The 14,408-nt window shown below is 35.3% G+C and overlaps 1 protein-coding gene across 4 annotated transcripts in view; it reads right to left on the bottom strand.

Moving 5' to 3' along the window:
* The window catches only part of LOC107098094 (potassium channel subfamily T member 1-like), a 106,041-nt gene that overhangs the window by 27,226 nt on the left and 64,407 nt on the right, over window positions 1-14,408 (bottom strand). For all 4 annotated transcript variants that reach the window (XM_015395551.1, XM_015395553.1, XM_015395554.1 and 1 more), the window contains exons 6-13: window positions 12,390-12,443; window positions 12,244-12,292; window positions 11,980-12,039; window positions 9,645-9,719; window positions 7,233-7,316; window positions 5,086-5,180; window positions 1,459-1,639; window positions 931-1,095 (exon numbers count right to left, since the gene is read on the bottom strand). In XM_015395551.1, coding sequence (XP_015251037.1) covers window positions 931-1,095; window positions 1,459-1,639; window positions 5,086-5,180; window positions 7,233-7,316; window positions 9,645-9,719; window positions 11,980-12,039; window positions 12,244-12,292; window positions 12,390-12,443 — 763 coding nt within the window. The remainder of the gene's footprint in view (window positions 1-930; window positions 1,096-1,458; window positions 1,640-5,085; window positions 5,181-7,232; window positions 7,317-9,644; window positions 9,720-11,979; window positions 12,040-12,243; window positions 12,293-12,389; window positions 12,444-14,408) is intronic.

The following is a 14,408-nucleotide window of genomic DNA, read 5'->3' as shown; positions in this document are numbered from 1 at the left end:
CTCGTCTTACAGATACGTAGACAAAAAGGTGTTGCACATTAAATTGGTGAAATAACAAAAACAAGCAAAAGTAAGCTTCTTCTTCCCTTTCATTTGTGCTGATCCTAAACGTAACATCTGAGCTGTTTACATTTGCAAGCAATAAAACATACGTAACAGTAATTATTTACATGTGCATCATCACTCTGGTTCTCTGGGTAATACCTTTACCTTACAATTACTACCTTATTTCATTATTAATATATCAGTGAACAACAGACTATATTGGATTCATTGTGTTTGGCAGGGCAAAATAAAATAGTTTCTTCCCAAGAAAACTAAAGGAATGAAAAAATACAGTAAAACAGAACAGGTTCAAAAGCAACATATTTTGACAAGTAACTAATATTTATTCCTTTTTATTCCTTCCTTTTATTTTAAGATCGATTCCATATAGAATTCAAATTGAACTACACGACTTGATCTTGATAGCTTCATGTACAAATTCTTTGCAAAAGGAAGGAAATTCAGTACAATATTTTGAGCTGATTGGGTAATTACCTCCCATGCTGATTTTTTAGCCAATCATAGCAGCAGTAACAGCTTAAATAGTTTCACAACTAGTATAAAAAGTATGCAATCACTTTGGACAAATGATTGCATACTTTTCATATCCACTGAAAAGAGATAACCTTGATAAATTTTCCCATTTAGAGATAATACCAGAGGACTAAGCTTACTACTTAGATTATGTTTGGGGATATTTCGTCATCTAACTCGAAATTACTTTTCTTAAGGATTTTGTAAGAACCCAGTTATCCTATGATGTACTCCTACTCATAATCCTACTGTAGCTGATTTATTTTCTACTTACAAGGGTTTCCTTGTTGTTAAATTGACATGTCTTAAAGTGGACCACAGTTGAGACAACCAAGCTGTAAAGACAGATACCTGCAGCCGAGGATGAGCGTAGAATTCATTGAGAAAATCCATCAGCAGGTCGATCTTGAGTGAGCTGACACATAACACAACATGTTTCTCAGTCTGTGCCCGGTGACGGCTGTAGTTCCCCCCCAGCTTCTGGCTCTCCATCCACAGGTATGCTAGTTCTTCAAACTGATACATTGAAATAGAAACAATGGTTAAGAATAGAGAAAGAGGAATCAATTTCTTGTCCAACAGTTAATTTTATGTAAACCTCTCATTAGGAAATTTTGGGAATGATGGAGCAAGTGTTAACTAGCATATAATTTAACCAAAGATTTAATTAGGAAGCAGAAACTCCTGTATTTGCCAAAAGGTCTAAAAAATTAAGCTCCCTATTAGTTTCTGATTTTATCATCAGGCTGCATCAACTGCAAAAAGTATCCTGCTAATATTTGATAACCTCAAAAAAAAGGACATCTAGGGAAGCAGGAAGTGAATGGATTCCAAAATATATTTTTATAAAGTTTGTTTCATCGATAACGTGGTTCATACCTGGAGTGGAAGGACTACCAGTGCAACGCAGATGAGAATTACCACCAATAGCTGTGATGGCCAGATCTGGGGAGTGACATCCCCATAGCCCACAGTGGAGAAGGTGACGATGCAGAAATAAAAGGAGTCAAACAGGGATAAGTGCTTTCCAGCTCTCTCAAGGTGCTGAATTCCACAAGCTCTGCAGAAAGAACGGGTGACCAATATCCTTCAGGTTAGGACGATTGAAATAAAAACACTTTATAAGGTATACAGCTACACCAAGGTATTAGAAATTACTCTTTTAAGACTTCTGAAATGTTCTGACATTTAAGATCCTAGTTTTTAAAGCTCCTCAATGAAATACCAGAGAAAGTGACAGTTTTCTGTGGCTGAATAGAGAATGAAGCTGTGTAGCATCGTTCTTTCCTTATCTGTTTCTGAGCTTCAGCTGAATCAAGGCCACTATGTCAAAGAACTCTATAGAAAAAGTTAAAAATCTAACTGTTAATACAAATTGTTGAAAAAGAAAGCAAAATATAAAAAAGTGACAGCGCTATTCTATTAAACAAAACAATTCCATCACATTTTACTCTTTTTTTAAAGGGTAAACACCATCTTATAGTGAAACTGTTCATTTTTACCCAAGTTAATGGCACTGAGAGGATCTCCTTCTAGCTTATGTCTAAACGTATACATGTCTCATTGAGACAAGTTGCTTCAGGATCACAATTTAGCCTTCAATTTGATCAGGACCAAAGGGCACCAAAGCCAATGCAGCGTCGCCTCCTCCTCATGTCCTCGATTTTTATTTTAAGGTGACAACATTGATTCTTCCTTCGGTAATCTCCTTCAATGTTTCTGACAATTAATGTGTTTTTTTTGTTGAAGATTTAATCAAACCCTGAGACATGGGAAATGAAGTTGTCAGGGTGTTGGTCAGGGCCAAGGAGGAGCCACGTTAGATTAAAACGAAATTGGTGCTATAAAAGTCCAAATCGATAACACATCCTATAAAGAATAGGTGAACTACTGAGAGTTGAAGTGTTTTATTGTTAGATGTAAATTCTGCACAAGAATTACAAGACGGGCTGAACATCAGTTGCAAATAAGAAAAAACAAAACAAAAACGTTTCTGAGTAAATAAAAACTTGTCATGCAATATTAGAGCTAAAGAAAAACAATTGTAAAAAAAGAACATTGACCCAAACATTAGCTTTCCGAATGCAATTTTTTTTTATAGGTGCATTGGAAAAGTTTACCATTTATTTATTTATCTATATATTTATTTATTTCAAACAAATGCTCAGAATGTAAAATGAGCCTTTTCCCAGCATTTTCCTCTACAGGCTCCATCATTCAGTTCAGTTCGAGTAATAGCGGCCAAATTCTCCTGGCTGTTTGAGGATGTGACACGCTGCACGCTCTCGTTTACCACTTTTCTTTGTTAAATCTCTGCCGCAGCGAGAAAACAGGGGTGAGTGTCTGTGAAGATGGCTCACAAAAGACAAACAACAAGTGTACCTGAAACCTCAGACCCACGCAAGAGTAAGAAAATAAACATTTTGATTGAAAAAGGCCAAATTGGAGTAGCAATAATATGAGAATAAGTGGAAAATAAATATTAGGGAAGCTTTCAACAAAGAGGGAGCTCAGATCTGTCCTGTGAATGTCCTCAATAATGTCAAAATGGCACATAAAATATATATATTTTTATAATAGATTATGGATCACAGAAAGGCTCCTTAAGACATTTCAAAAATAAAGCAGTGAAGGGTTTAAAATATAAACAGCAAATAAGTCATTTTTTGCTTTCATTTATTTAAAATGGATTTTATAGAAACAAATGAAACAAAATATATGATAAGCATTTTTTGTGTGTTTTCGGTACCTTTAAGGAAATATGCTGCATTTCCATTAGTTGAGTTTTATTTCTAAAATCTGCTCATAAAATAGATTTTCAGTTAATCTTGGGGTGTTTCAGATGAAAAAAAAAATTACAATAAAAGAGCTTGAGGGTTGTGCGCAGTATCTCTGCTGTTCCTACAACTGCATTCTTCTGGACCGATATGTCTGATGTATTTCCAGGGATCTGCTGTAACCACTCTTCAAGTTTGGGGGTCACTGCCCCGACTGCCCCAATGATCACGAGTACCACTGATGGCTTGACCCTCCAGGTTTTATCCAGCTCTTCTCTGAGCCCCTAGTATTTTTCTAGTTTCTCATGTTCCTTTTTACCTGATATTTCAGTTACTTGGTATTGCTACGTCAACCACAACGGCTTTCCACTGCTTTTTGTCGACCACCGCAATGTAAGGTTGGTTTGCCATTACCATTCGGTGCGTCTTTATGTAGCTTTCCCTGCTAGCATCTTACACCCAGCAGTTATGTGCTGGATTGTCTCAGGAGCCTCTTTGCACAGTCTGCACCTGGGGTCTTGTCTGGTGTGCTCAGCAAATGTCTCAGACAATGGGGAACAGAAGATGAGGTGCCAGAGACTCCATCATGGGAGGATAAGCCTCTACATGGGATGTACCACCGGAACATAAATTAAGTGGCGGATATCAGGAAATCCTACCAATGGCTAGACAGAGTCGGAGTGAAGAATAGCAGAGGCACACATCATGACTGCACAGGAGCAGGATCTGGGCCTCTATTGCCACCTGGTTGCATGACCTTCATTATGCAAACTACAGTATTTTCTTTCACATTTAATAGCTATGATGATTTTCCTTCATCAAATCACAACCAAAGTGTTATTTTGTTTAATTCATGCACGTCAGATTAATCCTAATGAATTCTGCTCGCTGAGTGGCAACCCCTCCTTTGCTGAAAAAATAAGTGTCCATCACCTAGTTACATGTAGCGATGGTTTACCCGCTATGCTGTCCTTTCAATAAACAACCTCTACATGCAGTGAGGTGAGAGTGAGAGTGCAGTTATAGCTGTTTAGAGATGAGACAAAGTTGCTCCTCTAGCACCTAATCTGCGCACTGAGAGTAACTGTTAATTTCTTAGCTAGTGCATAAGTCACAAAAATTTGTTTTTCAGCTGAGATGAGTCTCAAAATTAGTTTAGCCTCCTAAAGAACAGCCAGATCACCAGAAGTGGCGAGATGCCTTGCTGATACCAGGCTGCAGAAGCTCTAGGGTGAAATCATGAAATAGATGGCACCAATACAAAAAGTGTGACAAGAGGCAGTGACACAGAAAAACAATGAAGTGTTTTTGTTCTGGTTCGAAAAAATAGCACCAAAAAAAACCAACAACCAATATTTCATTAAAAAAATAAAAACTCTGTAGTAGCAACAGCAATATTTTATTATATGCGTGCCTTTAGTTGACTTCGGCAGGCTTTTGAAAGCATTAAATAGGACTTTTATAACAGCTATTCTTATCTTTCTATTTCTTTATTTAAACTGGCTGTTTTTGACCTGTTTAACTACAGCAGAGAGTAAACGCAAATGTAAAGTTTTCAGCTTATATTTTGCTTTTTTTTGGGGTGTATTTCATTGCATTTAAATCCTGCAGAAAAAAACAACAACAAATAAACAAAATGATGCATGTACAGTATGGTCCCCCAACTATTACAACAACCAGAAATGGGATATCAAGCTAAGAGATGCTTAAGAACCAGATGCTGACTCACCCTGTGAACACCAGACACAGTAAGGTGCAGATGAGAATGACCACCTGGTTGAACATTGCGGAGTGCGTCCTCTGAATGGCACGATGGAAGTCATTCTGGGCACAGAAGAGAAGATTGTCATGCTGGTGTTTTCTGCTGTAGATACTCTATAATATTACAAAGCTATTCCAATTTCTAAACTGCATAGTATCCTTTGCTTTCTGTATATTACTGACCCTTTCAATAACTAGAATCTTATTCATTTAATATATTTTTTCAACCCAGTGACTAAGTAAAGTTAATTATATAGATTAATTACTAAAAAAAAATATATATATATTTTTGTTAATTATAACAATGTTTTGCTTATAGTTAATGAAAACACAATATTAAGAGTATTGCATCAGACCGACTAATAAACATTTTGGTGCAAAGATATACTAAGAGACATCTCGAAATTTAAAAGTTTCTTAAAGCTTCCTAAAATGTCCTAAAGCTGATGTACATTTAAATCCAATTCACTATTCTGCTGCTTTTATGTTAACTGGCCTTCATATATGGCAGATAATGAGTGGTTCTCCTTGTTAGAGTGTTCTGGCTGCCACCTCCTCCCTGCTGGCCTCAGGTTTAACCATCTGCTAACTACAGCTTTGGCATGAAGCGCTCATTCTGTCATTGCCTTGTCTGAATCCCAGTGATATTGCATATAACACTCATTAGATTATGACCCAATTCCTCTCAGACTTAGTACGATCCAACGTCTTCAGAATTTTGTGCATCATTTCATGTCTAGCTGCGTAACTTTCTGTATCATTTCCATAACACCTCATGGGTAAATATCGAGCCTTCAGCCCCCTGAAAATAACTTTTTTTATGTAGTCGTGAGTGCATCTTCTCTCCAAACATGTCAGCCAACTGCTTCAGAATAAATCACTGGTTTTAGCTTTTAAGGCCAACTAATTAAACAGCAGACTAATTCATCAAAGAGTACAGCATTACTGATAACAGTGTTACATGGAAGCTGGCAGTATTACTGCTATTAAATGATGCACTGCCTCATGAACAGATTAGATGCATTTACCCAAAGAGTGATATCAACTAAACCATAAGGAAGAAACGAGCCTAACCAATTAAATTATGTTCAGTGAGACTGTGTTAAAATCAACAGCTAATTATGTCAATCTGCTTTAAAACTGTATAGCTGCTGGGAGGGAAATGATCCATCAAAACCCGCAGAAGCATCGACTGTATGAAGATTTTATTATTATTAGCTATAAATGTATTGTAATTCATTTGTACAGGAAGAATGTAGATCTAGGGTTGTAATAACCAGAACAATGTTTCAAAGAGGCACTCAGTTCACAATAAGGCAAAAAAGTTTCCATGGAAAGGTGAGAAATCAAAGACAGTGATGCTTTGGTTTGTCTTAGAAAAATTATGATTAAAATACTTAGACTGTAAAAAAATGTTTACCAAAGAAAGATAGGAAGGAATTTCAATCTGTCTTCTTCTGTAGTAAATATCATATCATATCATTTCAAGTAAATTCAGTGCTTAAATCATAAATTGTAAAATGTATACAAACTGTTTTCTGTTAGACACCCGAGCATTAAGAGAAAAAAACAATTTATAACAATAACTATTTTAAAGTGTTTATTTGTAAAAAATAATTTAATAGCATACACTCAGTTAAAATGAATGTTGAAATGTTTATTTATTTCAGTTAATATCAAAAACTAAAGGCACATTTCATTTTTTTTTTTTTGGTAATTTTTTTTTTTTGGTTAATTTTACTTACAACTTTTGAAACGTCCAGTTTCCCGGTAAGTTTTAATATTATACAAGATCAATACTAAAGATTGTGTAAATACCTGCATATTCAAAAATAATTTACACTGATGTATCTGAGCGTTGGCTCCAAATGTGGAAAAAAAAAAGTAAACAGTTTGACCTCTTGCTTTATATCTTTGGTACCAAACTATTCAAAAAGTTGAAGAACGTTAAAAGTTAAAAGAAGTATTTTAAACGTAGGAAGATTGAGGGAAAATAAACTTGAGAAATGCCATTATTGTAGTGCTTTCGTATTCATCTTACCATTTTTCATAATTATAAAAACATAATGTCTAATGCTAAAGTGCACAGGATCTGGTTCTGGTACAGAGACTTACAATCATATTTTCCAGCGCAGCTTTGGCAAGCCAGCAATTAAGAAATACAGGAACAAATATGTCTCTTATTCGAGCCCAGAAGATCTTAAAAGGAGAAAAAAGTAGACAAACACAGCGTTAAACAGATTGCTGTTGAGTCATATTCTTTTCATATACTGCAGGGGATTAGAGATAAACAAATACAGGGCATTATTCATTTGTACAACTTTTAATCTGTAAAAGTGATATAAGTTCCAAATCCTTGTTACTAAATTCCTATTTAAATATCGTATTTCATTGTTGCCCTATTAAGCTAAATAATCAGCATCATTAAAGATTCAATATGGTACTGTCCAAAAAAAAGCTACCCTTAATTTGAACACTTTTTTGCACCCTGTGCAGCAATCACTGTAAAAAAAAAATAAACCTCTACATTAAAATGTATCTTGTTCAATCTGTATCTTCTAACAGGTTGCATGTCTGTTACTTAACTTATGTTAAAATGCAAAAAATTCTCGATCAACTAGAAATGTTTGGATCGAAAGAAGAGGGAATCTGAATGCCTTGTTTATTTAGGCTTAAAACAAAATGATCCTCTCAATACATGCTCTAGCTGGTACCACACTTTATCCATTATAGAAGCTCTTTGACATATGTAGAGTTTTCAAGCTTCCCTCAAAGAACAAATAAAAAAATGTTGCCTCACTGCAAAAGGAAAAAAAAACAAAAAAAACAAACAAACAAAGCCACTAGAACATATATCTGCTTTGGTTAAGACTATATTACGGTTAAGATGGTTGGGACTATATTGCTTTCCAGAAATAATCTACATGTTCAGTAACTCCTGCCGATAACTGATATTTACCAATATATCTCATACATTTCCTAAACTTTGGACACCATGAAAGCCCAACTACAGTGCTGATATTGCTTCTCTACCTCAGTTAAAAGCCAACAATCCTGAGCTGCATCTCAATCATTGTCACATGATCAAACAAAGACCACCTGACCCGATTCCTCTTCCCTCCCCCTCCTGAAACCAAAACAGCTTCTACATGGAAATAAATATTATTTATTAATATTTGCCTTTTTTAACTTATCAGATTAATGTCTATAAAATAACTGTTGGCTGATAACAGTATTAATACCAATACATCCATCACCAGACTGTGGGTTTTCACCTGCAGTCTGGCTTTTCTGTAGGTCCCTCCTGTTTTCTCGAATTAAGTCCTTTCTCGTCCAGAAAGTGAAATATGGTCAGATAGAAAAGCTAATTATTTAGTTTTGGAGATGAGCTCAAATGGGTTCAGAAGTTTTAGTTTTGCCCGTCTTTTTTACCATTTGCATCATCTGTCTGCATTTTCAACTGTTCTCAACCTTACCATCTAGAATAGGGATGCACGATATTGGGATTTTGGCCGATATCCGATATGCCGATATTTTAAAACTCATGTAGCCGATAACCAATACCGATATTAAAGCTGGACAAAAATAGTCATTGAAAATAGCAGTTTTGTTATCCATTTCTGACACTTTGAAAAATAATATACTCAAATATATTTTCATATGCTGATATCAAATTCATCGTTAAAAACGCGGTATGGATCTATTTTACTTTCAAAATCTCGTGAAATTTCATCGTTCTGTTACAAACTCTCGTGATATTTTGCAAATTCTTAAGAGATTTTGTTAGTAAAATAGATCGATACTGCGTCAATATATCGAGATATAAAAATATGGCAAAATTTCGTGAATTTTTGGGGGATTTCGTAGCATAACGATGACATATAGCAATATTTCATTAGTAAAAGAGATTGATATGGTGTTTTTAAATGGCAATATATCAGCATATGAAGATATTGTGATATTTTAATGTATCAATATTTTTTCCCTCGTCTTTAGAAGTTTTTAAGTCTGTAAAAAATAAGTTTTTGAGGAAGAAGAAGAAGTAGTATTTTTTTTTTTTAGACTTTAGAAACTCAGAAGCTGATCAAATATCGGATTAAATATCGGTGGGGTGGCCGATGTCTGATATTCAGTTTTAAGGCCGATACAGGCCGATACCGATAGGGGGCCGATTATATCGTGTATCCCTAGTCTAGAATGCATTCATGATCACCCTGCACTGATTTAAAGCATGTTTAGGAGTACAAACAAATCTGTTGGTAAACATGGCACACCTTATATATTACCTTTGTAAAATATACAGCAAAGCATTTCCTTTTGTTGTATCATTTGTTTACTTTGTTTGTGTCGATAAATCACCTTTAGCTTCATGTGAAGGAGTGTTCGTTCAGCAGTAATGGTTTCAACAACTGTTTTTTGGTATATGATTTTATGTTGACAACATTCCACTAAGTTTCCATTTCGAATTGTGAAAACACAGTTTTATGCAGGATAAATAAAATAGAGAACATAAGATGAATTACTCACTGTGATAATAAATGGTACTGTATTAATCATCTCCAATATGAAGGATATCTGGAAGATCTGCTCCCAAATGTTCCCCTGGAAACGAAATGTATGGGAGATGATTGAATATACCAGTAAGGTTATTATTTCAGGCAGAAAAATGATGAATATTCCAATCAGGTGAGTTTTTAAACCCTGTTTTATAAGAATGCAACTACAGAGGGTCCATCAATCAATATATATAATTTCCTAAGTAGTACAAAATATAATAGCAGTAAGTAGTAGCAGCAGTATAGATGCAGTGAGAACACATCCTAAAGGACTGAAACAGTATGCTGCTCACATGCAGGGAATAAAGCTATGCTTAAGTTTTAGCAAAGGAGCAAATAAAACGCTTGCTGCAACAGAATAATTCAAGGCTTTTATTTATGGGCTGTTAAAAACAGCTAAATATTTTGAAGCCGTTCCATTAAAACAACCAACTGAGGCAAGAAGAGCGTGACATGGTCGAAAATTAAAGGATTAACGGAGTATTAAGTATATACATTTCCCCAGATCACCTCAGGGTGGAAGTTTAAAGCGATTGTCAAATATGTTTACCTTCCTCAGAGCAGAGAGAAGCTGTTAAGCGGCTGTTTTAACAAAGTTCAGGATGTCAATTGGACTTTTTTATACAAAACATTGCCTCGGTATTCATATCCCTTGAAGTTCATCTTATAAAAAAAAAATCCTTTATTTTCCCTAAGAGGAGATATTCAGGACAACTACAAAGTTCAGTCAATGGCAATAAGATTTATGAGCAGCTGAACCTCTCTACTAAAAGCAGAGCATAAGTAAAAAACAACAGCATATACAACAAAAACAAATAAAAAAAACAGTAAATCATTTTCAAAACCCTGAAACAACAGAGGTATCTGAGCATGGTATGAAATTCTATTCACTGCCGTCAGGGTCTACAGTGTGCTGAACAACCCTTCACTAACTAAAGCTGTAAGTCCTTGGGGTGGGCTTCTACCACTTTTGCTAACAATTCAGTTAGAAGAAGATTTTTAGCCAGTTCTTTGAAAATAGCTTAAACTTAAGTCAGTGTGTGAGTGTGTGTGAATGGAGAATGACTGAATGTAGTGTAAAGCGCTTTGGTCAAATCTCCTGACTTGAAAAAGCGCTATATAAGTATAGGCCATTTACAATTTTACTATTTTATTTAGACTGCATGGAGATCATCTGCTGTATGAAAACCAGTTTTTATGTCTAAACATTTAACTGCATGTAAATCTATATCCTGACAAAGACATTCTAACACATATAACAGCTAAATACGTTGTTTGAATCATGGGCTGTATGTTTAGGGTTGTTCTGCCACTGGAGGTAAAAACTCTGCCCTCGGTATTTAATCTGCAGCTTTTATACCCTACCTACTTTCCTGCTATTTTCCAGGTTTGAAGAGTCTCCCAACCCTTACTGAAGAAAGGCCGCATCATAATGCTACCTATATCATGTTTCACAATGTGTTTGAGGTAATGTGCGTTGATGAGGTCAAAAGTTACACTTTCCCCTCACAATGACACCTTCTTTGATATTTTACTGCTGTCTTCTCAGATACCTCACATAGGACATAAGACGAGGTACCGAGGAGTTCATGCTGCCATACTCTATGTTATTTAATAAACCAACTGTTTAGACAACGTTTGAAGCCAATCTGTAGCAGTGAATTTTATTTTACGATTATTAAAGAGTTAATAGGCCTAAATGTAAATGCATACCACACTTTCAGATGTCTTTTTCTGGAGAATTATAAGATTAATGTAATATTTAGCATCTGCTCCCCGATAATGACTTTTTTCCTCTTTTTTCAAAAAGGTTCAGTTCTCCAATCACAACCAAATTTCAAGCTCTGAAGCTTCTAATAATAATTTAACTTTATTTATTTTACACTGAAGAAATTCACCTCTGCATTTAACCCATCCCCCTGAGGAGCAGTGGACTGCCACTGTGCGGTGCCCAGGGAGCAGTGTGGGGTTAAGGGTCTTGCTCCGGGACACAGAGTGCAGGCTGTGGGGATTGAACAGGGTACCGTACTAGCAAACTTCTCAGAGTACAAGTGCACTACTCTAACCACTAGGCCAACACTCCCCAACAACTTCACCTCTAAGATCTCTTATGCCCTCTCATATGCACCCTTCAGAGGGATATCAAGACTAAACTGTCCCTTTACCTTACTTACGGTATACGCAAATTGTAATCTAATTGTATTAAGTTATACAAACAAAAAAAAGAGGTCCAGACATTCCTGATCAACACCCAATAAGATAAGAGAGCACATAGACAAAAACTGTGAAGCAAATCGGTTCCTTACCTTGTAGCTGAGATATGTGATAAGCATAGTCTCCAAGAAACCGATTAAGGCCACTGTCACCTGCAGGAGAGATGAGAAGAAGATGGATGAACCTGTATCTGCTGACTCATCTCCTCTGGCTTCTTAGCTTTCACTGGGGAAATACACTAAGCTATATGTTTGTCTAATAAATGAAACTCTGAGTTTAGTGTTTAATTACACAGAATTTAGTCCATGGTGTCCAATTTAATGTATACCCTTTCAAAGCGTTGCAGACAGCCTCACCTGTATAGCCCACACAGCTTCCCGTCTGCTCACCCAGAAAATTAGGCACCTGCATTAAGTCACAAACACCTATTAAGTATTCTCTGAAAATGATTTACAACTAAAACTCTAATGAACACATACAGTTCATTTTGCAAAAAGCATACCATTTGATTTCTGTAGTCTCTGTAGCATTTAGGGAACTGTCATTTCGACATGGACTGAAAAAGAAAACAGACATTAAAACATCAATAAGAGAAAGACTTAAGCAGGATTAGTGTTTGTGGGCTGCCGGTTGAGCTGTAACAAATAATGCTGGAGCAGAAGCAATCAGGAGAAACACGGATGTTTTGCTTTTTTTCAACAAATTATTTCGAAGGCAAAATGTACCTGAAAAAAAGGATTATTTTGCAGAGCAGAAGATCTGAGCTTTTTACCTCAGAAAAAAACAACTAACAAAAACATATAAGAAAAACAGCTTTGGGTGTTACTTTTTTCTTCTGTTGTGGCCACAGGAGGATTAATCCATGAAATTAGTCTATGTTATTTTTGTGTTCAGTATTGGTACTGAGATAAAGGAACTTCTCTGTCGCATTCTTAATGACTGAGATGCAATTATATGATCAAACACTTATTTTGAAACAAAAATCTATACTTTTTAAATCAGTTTTGAAGAAAACGCTGTTATATATTACAGAATGGAACATTTAGTCTTACATTTGTTCATCTGTACCAAGTAGGAAAATGATCTGTGTTCAGTTTACATTAAACCAACAAGTTAATTATCATTATGTCTATAAATCAAATAAATTATCATAACATCTTTGATTAAGGTTAGTTTTCAAATTGAAAAAGAGATTTTTTTTTATACATATGTAAAGTTACTATGAACTCCAAAAATAGACTTATACACTATGTCTGAATAGGCTATGTCAGTCATTTCATTAAGTTAAACTTAAATTAAATTAAATTGATTCATTATACATACAGTATATATCAAGCCTTTCATTCTAGCAAATGTGAACATTAGGGCTTACACATGATGAAAAACAAAAACTATTACAACATTAACTTAACAGTACTATAATTCAAAAAGAAATGTTGGGCCTTAAAAGTATGCTAATATCCTTGCACTGAATGCTTGGTTGGGCCTCCTTTTCCGTGAATTATCATTATTATTATCATCAATGCAACAAGGTAAGGAGGTGATTCAACTTCAGGTCATCTCTCTCTTTGATTTCTCTGTCTCTCATCGTCCTCTTTGACAATACCCCATAGATTCTCTGTGAGGTTCAGGTCAGGCCAAGCTACTGGACTGTCAAACACAATAAGATCAAGGTAATCACCTTTGGGAGTGCTGGCAGCTGCCACATCTTGCAAAAAAGAAAATAAATAGATAAATAAATAAATCAGCATCTCTATTAAGCCGGTTAGCAGAAAGGAACCAGAATTGCTGTCAGAATTCCTGATCGATGAGGCTGTGTTGACTTCAGAAAACACAGTGGTCCAACACCAGTAGAAGGTATTGCACTCTGAGTCATTGCTGAGACTGAAAACTTCACAGTGATTTTAATCAACATGGATGTGGTGCCTCTTTATTCTGTCTTGAGATTCTAGGACCTTGAATTTAAACTAAAAAGCAATTGTACCAAATATCAAAAAAAAAAATGTTTAGTACATTCAGTTCATTTTTCAAGCTAAAAAAAGCTAAAAAGCTGCTGCAGGACCATTTCCTTAGATTTCTATGAAAATTCTTGGATAAATTACTCTGTGAACAACCAGCGTCTTGCCAGAAAAACCTTGTTGTTTAATGTCCTTGTGGTGGTTGTCAATGACTATCCTCTGGACACATATCAAATTAGTATTCTTTCCAGACATTGTGTTGCTTGTTGACCAAGACTGATCGATCATTTAGAGGCAAGAGAAACCTTTTCCAGTGTTTTAGCCCTTTAGTTAATTAATTAACCAATGAGATTAGCTGATTAGGAAATGATACAATGGTTTACTAGCATTTAGAATGTTCACAATATTATATTTTCTGAGCTACATATATTGAATATATATTTAACTGTTTTGGATATTCATCATGGACTAGCAATAACATTCAAAAATGATGCATCTGCAAAGTGTTCACTACACTGCTCTTTTTCAAAATGTTGTTGTTACATTCTGTTTACAAATGTATC

This window comes from Cyprinodon variegatus, unplaced genomic scaffold, assembly GCF_000732505.1.
Source record: "Cyprinodon variegatus isolate N-32 unplaced genomic scaffold, C_variegatus-1.0 Scaffold746, whole genome shotgun sequence".
NCBI classification, from domain to species: Eukaryota; Metazoa; Chordata; class Actinopteri; order Cyprinodontiformes; family Cyprinodontidae; genus Cyprinodon; species Cyprinodon variegatus.
The sequence above is the reverse complement of the archived record's forward strand: the minus strand, read 5'-3'. Positions and strand labels throughout refer to the sequence as shown.